At 34.7% G+C, this 22,549-nt stretch overlaps 1 protein-coding gene across 1 annotated transcript in view; it reads left to right on the forward strand.

The window, feature by feature from the left end:
- The first annotated feature begins 9,448 nt into the window (after positions 1 to 9,448).
- The window catches only part of LOC121379150 (prosaposin-like), a 28,107-nt gene continuing 15,006 nt past the window's right edge, over positions 9,449 to 22,549 (forward strand). Inside the window, exons 1-11 of the mRNA XM_041507639.1 lie at positions 9,449 to 9,617; positions 11,800 to 11,942; positions 12,161 to 12,232; positions 13,171 to 13,233; positions 14,379 to 14,438; positions 16,779 to 16,862; positions 19,639 to 19,725; positions 20,481 to 20,543; positions 20,791 to 20,850; positions 21,645 to 21,755; positions 22,421 to 22,504. Coding sequence (XP_041363573.1) covers positions 9,572 to 9,617; positions 11,800 to 11,942; positions 12,161 to 12,232; positions 13,171 to 13,233; positions 14,379 to 14,438; positions 16,779 to 16,862; positions 19,639 to 19,725; positions 20,481 to 20,543; positions 20,791 to 20,850; positions 21,645 to 21,755; positions 22,421 to 22,504 — 873 coding nt within the window. The 5' untranslated portion in view covers positions 9,449 to 9,571. The remainder of the gene's footprint in view (positions 9,618 to 11,799; positions 11,943 to 12,160; positions 12,233 to 13,170; positions 13,234 to 14,378; positions 14,439 to 16,778; positions 16,863 to 19,638; positions 19,726 to 20,480; positions 20,544 to 20,790; positions 20,851 to 21,644; positions 21,756 to 22,420; positions 22,505 to 22,549) is intronic.

The following is a 22,549-nucleotide window of genomic DNA, read 5'->3' on the forward strand; positions in this document are numbered from 1 at the left end:
GACATTACGTTGATTCCATTAAAGAAACAGTACAAAATGTTAAATGTCAGTACGCTCTACCGGTATATAACCTCGAAAATATAGATGATATTCCAAATGGAAGTTATCAATACACGGTTAATGATAAACTTTTCTCAGAAGTTTTGCTAATGGAAATTCAAGGGAAAACTATTGCGTACTCTACTCTGAAGAGAAATTGGAATTGAAACTTTCTGACAAAATAAAAATATTAAAAGAAAATGAAGATAATATTAATTCAGACTTGTTAGAAAGTAAGAGAAATCAATTAATAGAAATAAGAAGAAAAAAGTTAAAGGGCAAACTCATTCGATCTAGAGCAAAATGGATAGAAGAAGGTGAAAAGCCCACTAAATATTTCTGCAAATTGAAAACCCGAAATTATTACAGTAAATTTATCTCTAGACTAGAATTAGATGATGGCAGTGTAATAACCGAACAAAATAATTTTTTAGAAGAAACCAAGCAATTTTATGAAAAATTATACTCAAAAAGAAACCCACGCAAAATTAGAAATATTAGAAATATTAATAATATTGTTGTAAATAAATTAACAGATGCCGAAGAATTATAACAAATTGAATACAGTGAGGCATTGGAATTTTTAAAAAACATGAAACATTATAAAAGTCCTGGCTCAGACGGTTTTTCAGCTGAATTTTAAAAGTTTTTGTGGATAGACCTAGGCCATTTCATTATTAGATCACTAAATTATAGTTATGAGATAAGAGAAATGTCTAATACACAGTTTTTAAAAAATTGGCGCCCAATTACCCTACTAAATTGTATATATACGATAGCTTCAGGATGTATTGCCAACCGAATTAAAAAGGCAGGTACATAGGTGAAAATATACGATTAATATATGATATAATGTATTATAGTGAGGTACAAAAAATACCAGGAATGCTGGTATTAATTGATTTCGAAAACACATTTGACTCAGTTTCCTGGTGTTTTATTGAACAAACTCTGGATATATTTAACTTTATTAGTTCAATTAAAAATTGGATCAGAACTATTTATAATAATTCAGTGTCGCGAATATTTCAAAAAAAATTTGTCCGAGAGTTTCAACTTGGAAAGAGGTTGCCGGCAAGGTGATCCACTCTCCCCGTATATTTTTATCATCTGTGCAGACATTTTAGCAATACTAATTAGAAACTCTAATTATATTAAAAGGATAAGTTTAAATGGGGAAGAATATGTTTTATCTCAATTCGCAGACGATACTACCTTTATTTTAGACGGATCTCCCAAGTCCCTGGACAGTACTTTAACAATACTAGATATGTATGCAGATGTTTCTGGCTTGAAAATAAATTACTCAAAATCACATATTATTTGAATAGGAAATAAAAACTTTTCAAAGAGGTTTTCCATCCAACAAAGTGGAAGCCAGCTTGGGGTGCTGATCGGTTCACGTTATTAGGGGTAACATTTATGCTGAATGTGGAACAGGTGGTTGCTCAAAATTACGAATCTAAAAGTTTGGAAATGAAACATTTGTTAAATCAATGGTTAACACGAAAGATAACATTTTTGGGTGGAATCACTGTAGTGAAAAGTCTAGTAATCCCCAAAATCACTCATTTATTAATTTCACTACCCCCCCCCCCCCCCCGAGAAGTTATTAAAACAAATAAATAGTATGTTTTTCAATTGTATATGGCAAAACAAACCAGCTAAAATTAAAAGAGCAGTTTTAGTGCAAGATTATAAATATGGAGGTATCAAATGGTAGATATGACCAATTTTGCAATAGCATTAAAACTGACCTGGATTTGAAGACTTTTTATATCAAATTCAAAATGGGGAACTCTCTTCTATTCTTTGACTGGTTTAACAATGAAAGATTTAATAATTTATGGGGATCACTTTATTCAGTTAAAGACAAGACAAATAAAAAACCTATTTTGGAAAGATGTACTAAATAATTGGATTTTACTGCAACGTAAACAAACATTCGTCAATACAGAAGCCATTATATGTTCAAACATTTGATATAATAACAATATTGTTATAGATAAAAAGCCTGCAGTATATAGAAAGTACATCGAAAATGGAATTTTATTTATACAAGACTTACTTAATAACCAAGGACAGTTTATAGATTATGACACATTCAGCTTAAAGTATGAGATGAAATCAAATTTTCAAGAATTTGCTTCTTTATTAAAGGCAAAAAAATTACTTTAAACATTCAAACAGTTGGTGTTCCAAAGCATCCCATTTTACCAGTTAAAATAAAACCCTTTTTGAAAAATAAATCTGGAAGGAAAGAAATCTATAAACTACTCAACGACACGAATATACATCCTATTTTGCAGATTAAATACTTTTCCCCCTTCAGAGTGGGCAAAGTATTATAGCCTGTCATTTAAGATTTTGAAAGACCCAACACTGTTATGGTTCCAATATCAGATCCTACATAGAATTACAGCAACGAATACTCTCTTATATAAAATAAAATATGTTGATTCAAATCTCTGTAATATCTGCCATTGCCAGCCAGAAACATAGGATCACTTGTTTTATTCCTGCCCCAAAGTTGTTGAACACTGAAAACTTATAGAACAATTGTTGCAACAAACAGGTGAAGACCTCCAGTTTGACAAAACTATGATTTTATTTGGTGATATAAATAAGGAAAACAATTTCGTAAATTGGTTAATTATAAATGTAAAGTATTATATTTACAAAACAAAATTACAGAACACTCAATAAAACTGGATTCAAACATTATATTGAAGATAAGCTATTATTAGAAAAATATATGTATTACGAGAATTGTTTACATAAAGAATTCGACGAAAACTGGGAATGTTGGTTAAGATTTTTGGAAAATATTTAAACGACCAACCTGATTTTTTATATAAAAAGACCATGGTTGTTTGTTTTACAGTGTTGCTGGTTTGGAAGAAATACTTATTTCAGCTTTCGTCCTCCCCTTTCTCTCCATTCTTCATGGCATATTCTGTGTATAATTGCTATGTACAGTTATAATTCGGGGCCCCAACCCTGACATTATCTATTGTTTTTCTGGGGCAATAATAATAATAATAAAAAATTTTTATATGTATATACATATATATCGTCGCGTGAGAACCAGAAGGTCGTAAGTGGCAGATACGACCTAAAACGTCTTTTCCATCGCTTTACATCGCAATTAATGGTTTAAGACCAAAAGCCGCCTGACAATGGGATTTTAACAATGTAAAATTAAAAGATTCATACAATAAAATTAACTTTAGTGGAATGTGTTTTTTTACTTTTAACAATTAGAATTATAGCTAAATACTCATGCGGATTTCCAGTGATCTTTAATTCTCCACATGTATCAGTATTTAAAATTTAATAAAATATGCCTCCCATCCCCCTGAAAACCCCCCAACAAAACCCCCCAACTCACACAGACCTTTATCACAGCTCTATTTTCCCCTTATCGTTTCATTAAAAATTTTAATTTATGTATTTATTTATTTACTTATTTAGAATTTAGAAGATGTCATCTTCTTCTTTACATGAAGATCAGTTTGAAGTAAACATATATCTGTATGTACAATAGTGTTTAGTTACTATTTTGTATTTTGTACCTGAGAACATTGGTCGAGATCGTTAGCGATACCATCAGCACTTTGATACACATTTACAAATATAGGGAGAAGTTCTATATATCGATGTGGTATGCAAGTATCACACATTTTTATAACGTACATGATTATACATAACATAAAGTGCAGCAACTTTTCCAGAGGGGTAGACCCATGCAGCCCGATGCGATCCTAATTTGATATTTGGTCTAACTTATGAATAGTGTATATAACTTTAGGCCCGTAGCCAGCCAGCATGATTACCGGGGGGGGGGGGGGGGGGGGGGGGGGGGGGGGGGTGAGATCGAAATTTCATGTGAACGGAACTCATCAAACGCGGGCTGCTGTTAGATCCACATGTAATAGTGGAGATAATTTTATTTAGATTGACCAATGTATTTATAATAAATGATACATGGCATACTTCTCACATCCCACAAACAGGATAGCATACACGACGTCCTTTGATGGATCATTGGTTGGGACGGGAAATAATCAAACGGGCTCACTGAGGAGGATCGAACTTTCAGCAAATGGAACTTCAGACAGACGTTCTTGTTACGTTATCCCGGTCATTTGGGGACAACGACTTTTATATGTAAAATTCGATTAAAACAAAAAAAATTGTCATTTGAGCGGAAATCTCAATCCTGCGTGGGGGGGGGGATCGTCCGATCCCCCCGATTCCTCCTGGCTACGGACCTGACATGGTACTTAATATGTTTGCTTCAAACATTCAAACGAAGTACCTTATGACTGCGCATAATAAACCCTCATGAGTTTATAATAAAGAGACCATCCTGAGTTTGTAGCTATATTATCAAGCTGTCGGCTAGTCTAATCTGTTATAAATAAAACTTAATCTTTCTTAGGTTAAATAATCTTGCTTCGAATTTAAATAGCTGTATATGCAATACAGTTACATTTCTGACCATTCTCAGGTAGGTAGCAACCAAGAAGTCGTAGGGGAGGGGGACTACAGCCCCACTTTTATAAACCCGGTTTAAAATATGGCTTTTGCCTCCCCCCCCCCCCCAAACTAGACTGTGTCCCTCCACTACAGATTGTGTCCCCTCCCCTCCTCCACCTCCAGGTATCGTTCCTACGGGCCTGATTCTAATGTTTTATATACCATAGCTCAACTTTCATATGTATTATTTAATTTTATTCCAAATACCGAACAAAATTTTAAATAACTTGGCGAAAAGAAATCCCGACAAGAATCCTGAATGTATTTATCTGTATAATGCTTTATAAATATTTAAATTATGTTAAATACAATAAATATCTGCATACATACACACGCGCACACATTAATATTATTTCAGCCCATATCCGGTATTTATTGCGTACGAATCCGACCCGATGGTTTGTCGGGTGTTAACAACAAAATATTTTTTATTTCATGATAAGCAATAATTCACAAATGTCTCCAATAAGTCTTGTTGGATGTCGACAGAATTTTCGGGTTCCCTACTGATAGAATAATTAATCATGGAGATATTCACATTCCTATTGCGTGGCCTCCCATTGTCTATGCCCCCCAACTTGTCCACAGGTCTATTTTTGCGAGATCTCGCGTGAGTTCGCGGTTTGCGTCCTCGAGTTACCCGACAACGGGCACATGCGCAGTGGAATATGAAAGAGGTTATTATACTGATTTGGATGTATTTAAGTATATGTTACGGTGATCAAGTTCCGTCTTTCAGCTGCCTTTGAAAATCTACATGAGTGCCATACATGTAGGCATTATGGATTAACAACAATGCACATACAAACGCAATTGTAATTTATCCAGGACAAAGTTCAGTAACAAAAGACAGTGTAATCAGACGTAAAGTTAAAGGCGAATAAAGTGAATATGACCTCAACATAAACAATAGCAAGATCTACGAATTTTGATTCACTTTACAGTTAACGAATATTTGCAACAGAATGCTGAAAATGAACATGACATTACACACACACACACACACCAAAACATTAGCACAACATATCACACACATCAGAAGCTGAACATGACATAGCACACACAACGGGACATGAACATGACATAACACCCACAACAGAACCTGAACATAATCAAGCACACACAACAGAACCTGAACCTGACATATATGATACACAACAGAATTTGGCAAATCAATGACAACAAGACCTGAACATAATAGCAAAAAGATGAACATGAGAAAATAATCACCATAGAAAGTGAACGTGACATAGCACTTGCAACAGTTTGTTTGTTTGTTTTCTTTAACGACACAACTAGAGCACATTGGCTACTAGATGTCAAACATTTGGTAATTATGACTCGTAGTCATTAGAGGAAACCTGCTACATTTATCCTAATCCAGCAAGGTATCTTTTATATGCACTTCCACACAGACAGAAAAGCACATACCACGAGCTTTATCCAGTCACTTGCGACAGAACCTGAACATGACATAGTACACACAACAGAACCCGAAGAAGAACATGACAGAACACACAAACACTATACCATGATTGTGACATAGAACACGCAAGAGAACTTGCACATGACATATCACTCACAACAGACTCGGAACTTAATTTAGCACACACAACAGAAACCGGAGGATTGAATATTTAACACTCAATAGAACACGGAGAGAATACTGCACATAACATAGTCCGGAGATATCAATGAACACACATCATAACCTGGAGAGATCACTCAACACAATAGAACCTGAAGAGATCACTGGACACAACAGAACCTGGAGAGATCACTGAATACACAACAGAACCTGGAGAGATCACTGAACACGCAATATAACCTGGAGAGATCACTGGACACAACAGAACCCGGAGAGATAACCAAACATACAACACAAGCTGGAGAGATCACTGAACACACACAAAGATCCTGGAGAGATCACTGGACACACAACAGAAACTGGAAAGATCACTGGACAAACAACGGAACCTGAAGAGATCACTGGATACACAACAGAACCCGAAGAGACCACCAACCACACAACAAAACCAGGAGAGTGCACTGAACACACAACGGAACCCGGAGAGTACACCTAACACACAGCAGAAGCTGTAGGGGTCACTGTTCACTCGATAGAACCTGGAGAGAACCCTGCAAACTCAACAGGTGGACACTGCTTCTAGATTTGATATTCAGTGCACATCCTCACTGAAAATGTAAACCCTATATTCTTTGAATGAGCTTCACTTGAACCCGGTATATTCCAAACCAATAAAACGCTGAACATAGTTTCTTCATTAAAGGATGCCAGCTTCACTTTGCTTAGCTATTCTGGTGTCTGATGCACTAGCTGATAAACCAGGTATTCTTCAAACTAGTGAAGTACACCTTAAGGCAGCAGAACCAGGAACTATCTGCAAAGGACTCCCATGGCACAAAGAACACGGAAAGAAGACTGCACACAACATGACTCATCAGGAACGAATATTTGCCTAAAAAAGAGGTTTTGTACGGACAAGTCGTCTGATTCTGATGCACCATCATCAAATAACGAACATGGAGCACTACAACCATAAGGTCACAAAAATCAGGGGTGTATCAAAGAAAACAAGGATTTCACGAGTGGGAGTAGTTTTTTTTTCATATTATTATTTTGTTCAATTGGTGATTTTATGTATCGTATTATTGTTAACAAAAGTAAAATAACTTTTTTTCACGTAATATTTTGTTTAAGCGGTGATTTTGTTAATACGTGCTTCTACTTGGTTTCCTTTTTTAATGTTTGCTTCTAAATGTTTGCTTCTATTTACAAGCTTTCTCCTTTTTAAAAATAAACATGTGATTTGCAAAACTGAAATCTTTTAGAAGTGATGGTTCTTTCATAATAAAGATTCAAATTTAACTTGATATACTGTTGGTCGTAAATAACCAAAACGCCTAATATGCTATAAATACGGCAAATATACAAATAAATCATAAATATGTTCAAGTTTCATTGCCATTAAAACAATTTTTTTTAAATTTAACGACGCCACTAGAGCACATTGATTTTTTTTATCTTATCATCGGCTATTGGACGTCAAACATATGGTCATTCTGACACTGGTTTTTTTAGAGGAAACCTGTTGTCGCCACATAGGCTACTCGTTTACGACAGGCAGCAATGGATCTTTTATTGCGCTTCCCACAGGCAGGATAGCACACACCATGGCCTTTGTTGAACCAGTTATGGATCACTGGTCGGTGCAAGAGCCTTGTAGAGCACTCACTCAGGATTTGGAGACGGTATCTGGATTAAAAATCCCATGCCTCGACTGGGATCCGAACCCAGTAGCCCCTACCTACCAGCCTGTAGACCGATTGCCTAATCACGATGCCACCGAGGCCGGTGCCATTAAAACAAGAAGAAATGTTTTATTTAACGACGCACTCAACACATTTTATTTACGGTTATATGGCGTGAGACATATGGTTACGGACCACACAGATTTTGAGAGGAAACCCGCTGTCGCCACTACATGGGCTACTCTTCCGATTAGCAGCAAGGGATCTTTTATTTGCGCTTCCCACAGGCAGGATAGCACAAACCATGGCCTTTGTTGAACCAGTTATGGATCACTGGTCGGTGCAAGTGGTTTACACCTACCCACTGAGCCTTGCGGAGCACTCACTCAGGGTTTGGAGTCAGTATCTGGATTAAAAATCCCATGCCTCGACTGGGATCCGAACCCAGTACCTACCAGCCTGTAGACGATGGCCTAACCACGACACCACCGAGACCGGTCCATTAAAACAAATTCGACATCTTAACTACTCATCAAGAAAAACAGTTTTCCTTCATTATCTCGGCTTTTAAAAAATGAATTTTGATACACTTACGTCCTTCTGTCTCTCACGCGACGATATATATATATATATATATATATACACATATATATAATTAAAAAAATATATATATAAGAAAAAAAAAGAAAAAAAAGCCTCTAGTTTAAAAACTGACAACAATAAAAAATCTCCAAAACAAAATATAAATATTTAGTTGATATTGAGGCATCGTCAAAAAACGTATTAACTTTTAGTATTTCATAGGCGGGACGTAGCCCAGTGGTAAGGCGCTCCCTTGATGCGCGGTCGGTGTGGGATCGATCCCCGTCGGTGTACCCATTGGGCTATTTCTCGTTTCAGCCAGTGCACCACCACTGGTATATCAAAGGTATGTACCACCCTGTCTGTGGGATGGAGCATATAAAAGATCCCTTGCTGCTAATCGAAAAGAATAGCCCATAAAGTGGCGACAGCGGGTTTTCTCTCTCAATATCTGTGTGATCCTTAACCATATGTCTGACGTCATATAGCCGTAAATAAAATGTGTTGAGTGCGTCGTTAAATGAAACATTTCTTTCTTTCTTTTTTCTTTTAGTAGGCCTATTTCTGTATTAAGGCCTAGAGACTAAAATAATAAAAAAATCAAATGAAATAATAATAATAATTAAATAAAAACTTCAGTTACAAAAAATATATTAAAAAATCAAATAACACAAAAAAACCAACACTAAAGAGTTAGTATTGTAGCATCGTAAAAAAGAAAAAAGTTGCTACCAGTAATAACGGTTAAACTCCAAACACCAATATTGGCAATAACTAAGTTCCCGAAATTCCCGAAGCTTTGTAGTGTGCGAAAAGTGTGATTCATCCTTAAACACTTGATTCGGCCAATCGGAACTCCTCGTACATTTCTACGAAATATACTTCTAGCGTAGCGGAATGTGACGAGGTGTTCCGATTGTTGATTCGGCCTTACTACGAATACTTCCGAAGTTAATCGAACGTTTATCCAATCAAATTGTCCCTTTCACACAATAGGAACATCATATGACGAATTATCATGTGATAAAAGGTTTTGAGGAAAAGTTTCAATTGCCATTTCCTCAAGATAGTCCATTTTAACTGTGTTGTAGTAAGGAGTAATATTTTTCTTAGTTCAACACAGACTCTGACAACCATGAAGATTTTGGCTCTTTTATCAGCTGTTTTGCTGTATGGTCTTGGTAAGTTAGTACTGCAATATAATGAATATTGAAAGAACAACAACACAAGAAAGCTTATTTCATCCTGGCCAGGGCTAACAGGAAACTTAAGAAAAAGTGCTCTTTTTTAGTTTTAAAGTACCATTTTTATTTGACCAAATTACTTATATTACTGTTACTTGATTTTAAAAAGTATCACCCTTGCCTACCCCTATTTTATTTAGGTACGGCCACGTACCATACCACAGGCACTTGACCTAGATTAGTTTACATGAATAAAAAAAAAAAAAAAAAAAAAAGGTATATTGGTAAACTTGATATATTTCCGGAATGTTTTGCTAATACTCTCTTCATACATGATGACAAATTTATTGCAACTTAACGTGTATTTACATATACCAAAAATTTCAATTCCTACTGTATAAAAGGTACAAGGTATGTCCCTGGCCATTTTGGTGCAATTTTCTTATTTCTCAAATATCAATTTTTTTTTACGAAATAATGGACTACCTGCTAAAACCATGTATAGCAGAAGACGTAAAATATCAAAGTAGATCGTGTTGTATACTTAGTTTTTCGTTCACTTTATTTTTTTCTGTAATCGAATTAAATAATGAACACGATACCTAAAAAAATTCTGTCGAGCACAGAAGTTGTGGAAGTTACGGGTCAAAATTCAAAAATGGACCATATGCCATATATTGAATTAAGTAAAAATTTATAACAAGAAAACAAAAAACACCCCATTAGGGCGAAACGACCAGGTATGGGGGCGAAACGACCAGGTATGGGGGCGAAACGACTCGGGTGAACGGGAATACGGGCGAAACGACCTGATACCCAAAAGTCGTGCAAAATCATTTCATTGGTCGATGACGTAACAAACTTTTTATAAAACAGACGAATATAGCTTTCAACACGTGTATTTGTTTTATAAACATGTTTGACGCATAGCCATCATTTTAACATATATTCGTCTTTGTTTTGTAAAAGTTTGTTAAGTTATTGACCAATGAGTTGAGCTGGAACCTTCTGTCCGATTTTTTTTACCCTTAACTACCACAACTTCCGTGCTTGACACAATGTTTTTAGGTATCGTGTTATTTAATTCGATTATAGAAAAAATAAAGTGAACGAAAACTGTAAGTATACAACACGATCTACTTTGATATTTTACGTCATCTGCTATACATGGTTTTAGCAGGTAGTCCATTATTTCGTAAAAAAAAATTAATATTTGAGAAATAAGAAAATCGCACCAAAATGGTGAGTGACTTACCTTGTATCTTTTATATAGTAGAGATAGAAATTTTTGGTATATGTAAATACACGTTATGTGGCAATAAATTTGTCATGTTTGAAGAGAGTATAAACAAAATATTGCGGAAATATATCAAATTTACCGATATTCAGCATAATTTGAATTTTATTCATGTATACTAATCTGTGTCAAGTGCCTGTGTACCATACACAGAAGACATTTTACAAATCCTGTAAATTATGCATCATTCATTACATGTTCTGTTTAGCATGTCTCTTCATAATATTATTTTGGATAGAACAGAAAATACAGGTACAAATTGAGCACCACATAAAAAGTGTTAAATGGTTTCTCAATAATACCACTTTTTGGATTTAACACATTAGTTTTTCCAGTATGACTCTGAGCATGATTACTGTCGCTACGTACTGTTTCAGTCCCAGTTTTGTCCTACTTTTGTCCTACTTTTTCTATGGTTTGATTCCTACTTTAGTTGTTTTTCATACGGGTGTGCTGGACAGCCTAAATATCCCATTAAAATTGCATGGCAAAATAAGTAGGCCAGGGCTTCTAGAATATTTTATAAAATCCATTAGCCATGGGATCAGTAATTAAATTGTTTTACTAGGCACGATTAAAAATTCACTAGTCCTACTTTACTTTAAGTTACAATTTTACTTAAATAATAGTAAAAATTGGATATGTCGCCTAAAGAGAGAGCTATAACTTAAAAACATTGGGGGGTGGGAGTCGGGATATTTATATTTACAAAATAGAGTTGACTGCAACATTTGACAAAAAAACATTCACTGGCTGTCTGGCATGGCAATAGTTGTTATTTACTAGCCCAACACTGAATATCACTAGCCATGGGAGTGGGGCTACCATAATCTAGAAGCCCTCTTTAGGCATAACAATATACATTATGTTTTGTATTTACAGCTGACTGCCAGCTGCTGGGTAAAGAGAAATGCACATGGGGGCCATCCTACTGGTGCAGCCACATCAAGCATGCTAAGGAGTGTGGTGCCATGGACCACTGTGCATCGACTGTGTGGAAAAACCAGAAGATAACCATCAAGGATGTACGTACGCAAGTCTATGGTTTAAATTTCAAACATTGCAAAATAACTATTATTGTATAAAATTTATTGACCAAATTAAAATAAAATATACCAGTTTTTAAAATTTGCTATTGGGGAATTTGGTGAGTGCCAGAGTTTGCCCTGATTTCCTAGAAATACTCTGACCTGTTGGCATGAAATGAAAGCAGATCTGGTATAATGACTTTTTTCTTTTACAGAGTCCATCATGTACTTTCTGTGAGTTAATGGTGAACAATGTGCGTCACCTTAAGAAGTATTCATCAAGAAAGGTAACTAACTATGCTGTTTAAATATTGGACAAATACATTTGTTTTTAATGATCGTTGGGCATCGACAACAGATACGTTTATTGAAACTCAGTTCCAATTTAAGAATTTGTTGCCCACAGCTATATTAAAATAAATTTGCTGTAGTTGAAACGGTCTACTGACAGCAATTTTGAGCAGTTTTTTTTTTAAAGTGACTTTTGCAACAAATAAACATGAGCGATATGTTAGACATTTCAAATGCACAAATTACTTGGACCCCTACATACAATAGATATATAGTTTGCAATCATTCTGGAGCTTTACTGATGGCAGTCATTTTTATCCAGTGGCATTGTAAAATGGTAAAAATAGTAAATGTTTTTCTAGTCTAGACCTAGGTTTGTCCTTTCGTTTTTCTTTTTATGATACATTTATTAGTCCTCTATCAGTCCAACCGGAGGGGACTATAGGTTTCATTTTTGTCTGTCCCACATATAGTTTACCGGATGTGGTTTTCACAATGCCTTGAGATATTGAGCTGACATTTTGTGTATAGCTTTATCATGTACTGTTACTGATGAAATTTAACTTTCAATGGGATTTACCCATTTTTCAAAGCATTATGGTCGTTAAACTTAGGAGAAACTAAAATTTGATGGGCCTGGTATTGGACATGTATTGCTTTAGTAGTATTTTTAGAATTCAGAATACTTGTTTTAAATTATTTTACAAATGACCATTAAAAAAAGTTTTCTTGCTCTAAAATAATTTATTAAAATGTATGTGTGATAGTTGGCATACTTCTACGAAGTATTGTGAATAAATTGAACTATAGACAAATTATAAAATATCAAATTGAAAACTAAATATTTTGAATTGCCCCATCCCTACCAAACATATGTATTATAAGATGATTCTTCTGTTCAGTGTTTGTATTTGAAAATCTCTGTGTTTTTTAGACTCAGCCGTATAACTTGGTGGCCAAAACTTGCACCGTGCTTCCAGACTCGCTCAGACGAACGGTAGGCAATATTCACCTTAAACTGGCAATAAGTCAGGAGTGGTTGTTACGCTTACCAGGTTACAACATGTCACAAAAGTCGTCAACCATACTTCGTTAAAAATAAAAACAATAACCTAACTTTGATTGTGTACTGTAGTGTACACACAGATCAGTATCGGTTGAATAAGAACAGTAATATGAATGAATAACCGCTTATCGGCTTATTTGTGGAGGGTTTATAATGGTGGTTATGAACTTCATGGATGTCTTGTAATCTACAAGTTAACATGTCTGTAATTTATGGTAACCTGTGCATTGGTTATCAGGAACTATGCTCATTTCCATGCCGGTTAAACTGTATTCTTCTTTGTTCTCAAACAGTACCGAATTTAGACTGCTGAAATACAGTACCTTATTACAGAGGCATTGTTAGCAACTATTAGACTTATTATTTCTGCTTAGAAAAGGTTAGCATGATCTGTCAGTTTTAAGTAGTTGAAGCGGACACATTTTCAATTTCAGATGGATGTACATCAAGATAACGTTGGTCTGTTGTTTAGCTAACTGACCACAGAACCTTATAATACAAATACAACGTCAATCATTTTAACATAATGTGAGCAATAAAGGATTTCAGACTTGTGATATTTTTGTCCAGGGCCTATAGATCTAGAATTTCAGTGTTGGGCTAGTAAATAACTACTATTGCCATGCCTGACGGCTAGTGGAAATAAAGAGGTCAAATGCTGCAGTTAAGTCTCTTTTGTAAATATGAATATCCTACCCCCACCACCACCCAATGTTAGTGTTTTTAAGCTCTATCTCCCTCTTTATTATCTGATTATTACTATTAATTAGTAAAATTATATTAATGTAAAGCAACGTAGGGCTAGTGAATTTTTAATTGTGGCTAGTAAAAAAAAATTAATCCCTGATCCAATGGCTAGTGGATTTTATAAAAATTCTAGAAGCCCTGTTTGTCTAAACATTACATCTGAGTACGTTATTTATTTAAATTCTTGCATTTTAATTATTAGCTAGTGAAAGTAATTTTGTAAGTACTACTGCCTGGATCTGCCAGATAGAATTTGTGAGTGAGAATTATTTGAAATTCATTGTGTTTAATTTTGATTACTATTTATTTATATTGTTTTTCGTTGTCAGTGCAAAGATCTCGTCAAAAATAACTTGGAAGAAGTGATGCATCTTATATCAACTGATCTGGTAAGTTGTTCTCTGAATGATTCTTTTCTCTTGCTGATAACAGTATGTAGGCATTGTTTTTCTCACAGTATGATCAGGTCAACTTTTGCATTTAGTTCCATCAAGTTTTTGCATTTAGGTTCATTTCTCATAAACCATAAAGAAAGAAATGTTTTATTTCATGATGCAATCAACACCACAAACTATAACTCTTAGATCAATGAAACTTGGTTTATAGCTGTATCTATGAATGCTTATCTCAATGCATATTTAAAATAAAAAAACAAAAGTCTATTTAAAAACAAATTATAAAAACTTAATTATTATTATTATTATTTTTTTTTTTTTTAAATTAGAATTATTTCGTATTTTTTTAGGAATTTATCGATGTATAAAAGTCACAAATGTAGTATAAAATACTATACTACATTTGTGACTTTTATACATCGATAAATTCCTACAAAAATGAGGAACTATTCTTATAATTACAAACAGTACAAGAAGTGTACCTTAAAACACTCAAAAATAATTTCGTTCGTTCTTACCGTCAACCATGTTCTGTAAATAAGCGTAGGAATACATGTATACATACTATTGGATGTTTTGGGTTGTTTTTTTAACAGAATAAAAACAAATAAAAAATATATTGTAATTTTTTTTTTTTTTATAACATGAATATCTTATCCAGTTTCCCTTATTTTTTTAATCGAGAAAACAGGTCACTTCCTTGTTCTATTTTTAAAACGATCACCGAACTGGGTCATTGGGCTTCTCGCCCATCCAGCTAAAAATAATTCCTGTCGATCTTGCCGTGATGACGTATTTTTATGAGGTTTATGGAAGAATAACGCTTGGTTTTTTAGTGACGTCAGCCAATCAGAATACAGTAAATCGTATAAATTCGGAAATTAATCCTGAATGTTACATCACAGAATATTTTTTTATTCACTGAATCAGATTATAGTGTTGTTAAACAAACTTTCTGTTTCACTTTAAAGGAATATCATCCACCCAGGGCTCGAACTTAAGAATTTTTCTCCCATAGCAATTCTTTTTTTAAATTACCATGGGTGAAATAACCCACTGACGGCAATTTTGACCCTGCCAATGACAATTGTTTTAAAAAGTGACTTACAGCAAATAAACATGACAGAAATGTTAATTTTCTGTATGTAGACATATTTCAGATGTAATAATGTTATACACTGGCAAATAATGTACACCAGGTGTATACATTTTGCAGTTGTTGAGGAGTTTTACCGATGGCACTTTTGTGTCGTCAGGTATGCTCCTGACCTACACAAATTTTATATCTCAACGACAGCCATTGCCGTCTGTGCCGTTGTTAAGTTCGAGCCATATCCACCTGTTGCCTTACACTTAAGGGTCGGCCAAATATTAGTAGAGTACAGTCTTTGTTATATAGTTCCAGCTGTAAATATTCCATTTAAAGGGACACACCCTAGTTACGGCTAGTTGTTAACCATTATGGCGTTGTTTTTCGCTATTAAACCCATTTTTTCACAAATCAAATTGCACTTTACTTGCCGTTTATTATTTAGAATATACATTTCCATTCACCTGAAGTTTTTTTTGGTAATCCTGGTTTTTGTAATACCACAAAATGCATTTTTCGTATTTCATAAATCGCACGCACGTCTGAAAAAAAACCCATGAGCAGACAAGGTCTAATCTATTTTTAGAGGGGATATTTCCATTTCAATGTCACAGACGTTGGTATACCACGTGACCGTTATCATTTTGGTTCGGTTTGTTTTCTCGTGCATGGTTCGCTCAATCAACATCCAATTTGTTGTTCATTTGTGAGATTTTTCTTCACAGTTCGTGAAAATTTTCAGCAACAATAAAGTTCAGACAAGTAAGTATTGCAATACAAAACGTTACAAACCCTTAAAACCAATAATTTTGCTAAGTTCTACGATATCTGGAGAGGGGATACAACCAGCTCAGAACAGTTGGAACATGTCCAGGAGAGGTGAAAAGATCGCACCCCAAGTCTGTGCGCACTCTGTGAAATTTGTCGTGACGTAGGCATTGTTGTGCTTCGAGCGACATCTACCGGTGACATCAGAATACAAACTTTCAAAATTATTTCAAGCAATTGGGACATGGGGATTCCCATGGTATTTATTGATATAAAACCTGCTTTTTCACTCCATTTGATAAAAACGTGATCTAAGTGTGTTACAGGTTTGTAGATTAACCAAATTATAATTTATTTTCGCTGGATGGAACTAGGGTGTGCGGCTTTAATAACATTGATATTAGCTTATCTTAACCCTAACAATTATTCATAAACTTGTAGTTTTTAAACATTATCTTTTTATTTTGTTCCACTAGGAAGCGAAATCAGTTTGTGCTGTGATGGAGTTGTGTGAGAAATTTGATGATGTTGTAGAACGTCCAGTGTTTGTCGACGCATCTGTAAGTACACTGGGTGTGATGGGATTGTACTCACATAGCTCAATAATTTTATGTTATAGTTATACTGACTATTTGTATTGGGTCTGATGGGATTATACTGACATAGCTGTATATGCTGGGATTATACTGATGTAGCTAAATATATTTCATGTTATAGGGTTATATTGACTATTATCTACATAATTCAAGATATTCACGGAAATATAATCATGTGTGTCATAATGACTTCACGTGCACAACGAGTGACGTAATTTTATGAAGTGACGTCTTAGGCTTCTCCAGTCTTAAATCTGTGTAAATGACGTCATTTCGACGTCTCTTTTTGGTTACATTTGAAATGTTTTGACATGGTCCTCGCTTGGGTAATACAATAATCGTGACACTTGTTTCGTAAAATCAGTACGACACACAAGCTTGTATAATAATCTCTGTATATACTGGGTATGAATCTGTGATGGGATCATACTGACGTAGTTGTATATGCTGGGATTTTAATTATGTAGCTAAATATATTTTATGTTATAGGATTAAGCTGATTATATATATTGGGTGTGATGGGATTATACTGACATAGCTGTATGCGCTGGGATTGTACTGATGTAGCTAAATATATTTTATGTTATAGGGTTATACTGTAGCTGTAGGTATGTTGTATGTGATGGAATTAAATGCCAACATAACTAAGTATAGTGAATCCTGTCTAAACCGGACCCTGACAATACTGAAATCCTGTCAAAATCGGCATGGTCCCGAATTTGCTCTTATTTAAACCATGTATTAAAACCCTGATAAAACCGGAACTGTACATTTCGGAAACCAGACTGATTTTTGGTTCAGAAATGTAAAATCCTGAACAAACCGGCATAGTGTAAACAAATGAAAAGTCAACTTAATGAAAACACGACTACCAGGAAACAATGCTGACCGGAATATATCCAGTGCAGAATCCAGAGTCACGTCATGGGTCACCCCATTTCCATGGTCTCAGTCCAACTTAGCAGACATCAGAGTAATTAATACTCGATTGTTTTCAATTGTACTGTCTGGTGCAGTGCAAATTCTTTCCACATTTGATTTTTTTTGTCAATGTGCTTTGATAATGAAATTCTGACACACAAAGTAAAATGCTAGAAACAACTAAACTTAGAACAAAATACACACATGACTTAAGTTGTATTTTATATTCTAAACACAAACAGAAAATGTTATCTTTTCTGTGATAGAAGCAACAAATAAGCACATGTATTTTGCTAAGAAAGATCGAAAATGTCTCTGCCACCATAGGCTAAACGTAGGTGTGTGGAATTATGTAATTTTGCAACCTTAATTGTGGTAAAAAAAATTAATTACATTGAAATTTATTGCTTTTATCTTGGTTCATAAATAAGAAAGATACATAACAAAATTGAGATATAGCGACATTATTATTAGTCTGATAGTAACATTCATTCAGTAATTATTGAACTTGTTAGTTTACCGTTACGAATTTGATGCTGATGTCAAAGGAAATAACTCTGTATTCTAAAACGTGACCTTTAACACCAGATCCTCTCTAAACCGGATAAATATTAGTTCACCAACGTGATCCGGTTTAGACGGGTTTCACTGTTTATTGTTTGTGATGGGATTATTATGATGTTGCTGTAAGTATTTTTTGTATTATAATGGGTAGTGTTGTTCATAGAAATTTGGCATGGCATGGTGGACTAACCTACTTTGGAGGCATTTTCACAATATTCAGGACACTTTTTTTATTAAAAATAAATATTTTTTACAGAAATAAAATTAAATATTTAATGTGCTTGCTTTAATAAATTAGTGGCCAAATATATAACATGGATATTTTACTATTAATAACAAAAACACTGGAGTGTTTTATAAAGGCAATTTTAGAATTAATTATTGAAAAAGGCTTATTTAATCTTGGGGCAGCATAGTACCAGTTACGGTAAGATGGTGCTAGAAATTTGATGGTACTAGAAATTTGAGGCACCATGCTAAAACACTCTAGGGGAAAATGTAATGTGATTATACTGACTTATCTGCGAATGTATTGTGATGTGATTATACTGACTTATCTGTGAATGTATTGTGATGTGATTATACTGATGTAGCTGTGAATGTATTGTGATGTGATTATACTGACGTAGCTGTGAATGTATTGTGATGTGATTATACTGACGTAGCTGTGAATGTATTGTGATGTGATTATACTGACGTAGCTGTGAATGTATTGTGATGTGATTATACTGACGTAGCTGTGAATGTATTGTGATGTGATTATACTGACAAAGCTGTGAATGTATTGTGATTATACTGATGTATATGTGACTATATTGTGATGTGATTATACTGATGTATCTGTGAATGTTTTGTGATTATACTGATGTATCTGTGACTATATTGTGATGTGATTATACTGATATATCTGTGAATGTATTGTGATTATACTGATGTATCTGTGACTATTTGTGATGTGATTATACTGATGTATCTGTGAATGTATTGTGATTATACTGATGTATCTGTGAATGTATTGTGATTATACTGATGTATCTGTGACTATTGCGATGTGATTATACTGATGTATCTGTGAATGTATTGTGATTATACTGATGTATCTGTGACTATATTGCGATGTGATTATACTGATGTATCTGTGACTATATTGCGATGTGATTATACTGATGTATCTGTGAATGTATTGTGATTATACTGATGTATCTGTGACTCTATTGCGATGTGATTATACTGATTGGCTGTGTCAATGTTTCAGATGAAGACACCAGCCAATGATGATTGCTCGGATTGTAAGGCGTTCTTCGGGGATGTGCAGAAGAAACTTTCTGACAATCAGACCATCGTAAGTATCTTTACACTAACTATCATAAGTTAGGTCTTTAGATCTTCTTCTGATCAGTTTGTTTACTCGACAAGCCGAGGTTCTTTACATCCTCTCCACCATAAAACTGTTTTTAATTGCTTTAAATCCAAGTTCCATCTGTACCGAAATGCTGTGTATCTAAATAAAACTCAGTTGATCAAGAATTTAGGGGGTGGAGTATTAGTTCAGTAAGTCTGAGAAAAACCGAGTAACATTCTCGACTTTTTTGACATGTGGTAACCACCTAGGCTTCGTTTTACAAAACAATCATCTTAAGTGCATCAGGTAGTTATGTTCTTAAGCTGATCTTAGCGCTAAGATCTCTTCATAAAATGGGGACATGGTAACCTGAATGACCGTTCTCGACTTCAAGGGGCAAGAGTTAGCTCAGGCGGTTGAGTGCTCATCTGAGGTGCCTGTGTCGCAGGATCAAATCACCTCAGTGGATCCATTCAACTGATTAGGTTTATTCTCGTTCCAACCAGTGCACCACAACTGCTCAAACGCAGTGGTATATGCTCTCCTGTCTGTAGGATAGTGCAGATAAAAGATCCCTTGCTGCTAATTAAAAAAGGTAGCGAGTTTCATCTGATGACTGAGTCAGAATTACCAAATGTTTGACATCCAATAGCCAATGATTAATCAATCAATGTGTTCTAGTGGTGTTGTTAAACAAAACAAACTTTAATTTTCGACTTACTTCGATGTCTGAATGTGTGTGGCTCTTCTTGTAGGCTCAGCTTGAAAACATGGTTGACTCTCTGGTGTGTGCTCAACTGGGACCGTTCGAAGATCTTGTAAGTTTTAACATTTCACTCTTATTTTGGTTCTCATAAATGTAATGTGGAAATATTTGAAAAAATCTCCTGGTAAGAAAATTATTATTTATACTTCAGGATTTAAATTCAGATTTCTTCTTTCATTCATCAATTTTTAAATCCATTTGTATGTCTCAATTCATGAAATTGCTCATGTTGACCAGCCCACAATCATTAATGTGCTTGTTATTTAAGTATTAATTTATATAACTATTTTGTTTTTCAGTGCAAGAAAATGGTCCACCACTACGTCATGATAGTGACCAAATATCTCCATGACCAGTTTGTACGTATCACATATATTGATTGATATCTTGTTATATTTATTTTTGGCAGTTTTGTGTTGACATTTTATTGAAATGTATTATTCCTAAGCTTTTTACATTTCTGAAAGATATTGGGATCCATATGGGAGAATTGACTTCATTCCTAATGTATCTTCATCATACCTGTCAGAGATCTTTTCTCTTCTGTCTGTGCCTAACGTACCTTCATATGCTGTACCTGTTGGAGATCTTTTCTCTTCTGTCTGCGCCTAATGTACCTTAATATGCTGTACCTGTTGGAGATCTTTTCTCTTCTGTCTGTGCGTAATGTACCTTCAGTGTGCTGTACCTGTCAGTGTAAGAGTGTTTTCTTTTCTAACCACTGTTGATATATCAAGTGCAATGGTATATATATATATATCAATCTGTGGGAAAATGGTATTTGGTAGGAATAGCCTCTGTTTTTGTTTCTCACTCTTAGAATAAAAGTCACAATAAACATGTTAAGTTAAATAATAAAAAAAAATCTAATAGTTGTAGTTTATAAGGTACCATGTGTGTCTATAAATATTATTTTCCTTATTGAGCTTAAAGATAAAAGCTAGATTTTCATCCATTTTGTTTGAAAATGGAAAGGTGGATGAAATTTTATTTTTAATTTTAGATTTCCAGAACGGGAAATACCACACATCCTCGGGAGTTGGGATTGGGAACAGCTGTGGATGAAAATCTAATTTATTTTGTGATGGCCTTGCATCATTATGTATAATTACCTTAATGAAAACAAAGACTTAACTGTAACATTTCTTTGTAGGATCCCGACACCATGTGTCACATGATTAATTTCTGTCAGCAGACGGCAGGATGGGTGGACGCCTCCCAGCCCCCAGTCTGGCTGGTGAATGCCATCAAAGACTTCCACACGGTTCGTATCACTGTATACCTGTATTACCAGTCACTCGGTTCTTTATGCTTGTCAACACTTGTATACATAAAACAGCTACCAAAATGATAACTGTTTTGGAATTTCACATTATGTTCCCAGAGATTGAATGCTATAAGTCCTATGTTTTGGGCGCACTTAGAATATAGAATCTGTAAATTCTCATTGTGATGACTTTTGTCTATATTGCCCATTGTCTGTTAACTGTTTTTCAGAAGTAAAGTTTTTTTGGTGTCAGAAGCAATTCCACCAACCATTACATTATATATCCCACTGCTTGGTTACTGTTGTTCACATCAAGTAGTAATCTTAGAGTAAGTTTCAAAACAAAAAGTCTTGATACATTTCGTATGTTTGTTTCTACAAGAAAAAAATTAAACATTACTTTTCTAATCTTAATCACATTTTATATAATATAAATGACACAAGTCATTTGAGAAAACCTGTTGTCTTTGGCGCAGTGTATGTTTTGTGTTATCTAAGAGTAAGAATGAAAGATTGGTGCATCATGACAAGAAGCCCTACATGAAATTCATTGATCTATTCTGTACGCATAACTAGAATGATGATTGAGATTGCAGTGATAAGTGTTACTGCCTGCTGTGTGTCTAGGTTGGGTTCAATAATAATGTTCGTTTGTTGTTAAGGTCAAGTACAACAGTGTTGATTGTCAGCTCTGCCAGACGGCCGTGACAGACTTGAGGAAAATGATCCGAGAGAAAACCGTTCAGGTCAGTGTTTCTACCTGTGTGGCTAGCACATTTTCATTAATGCAG

Source organism: Gigantopelta aegis, chromosome 8, assembly GCF_016097555.1.
Source record: "Gigantopelta aegis isolate Gae_Host chromosome 8, Gae_host_genome, whole genome shotgun sequence".
Lineage (NCBI taxonomy): Eukaryota > Metazoa > Mollusca > Gastropoda > Neomphalida > Peltospiridae > Gigantopelta > Gigantopelta aegis.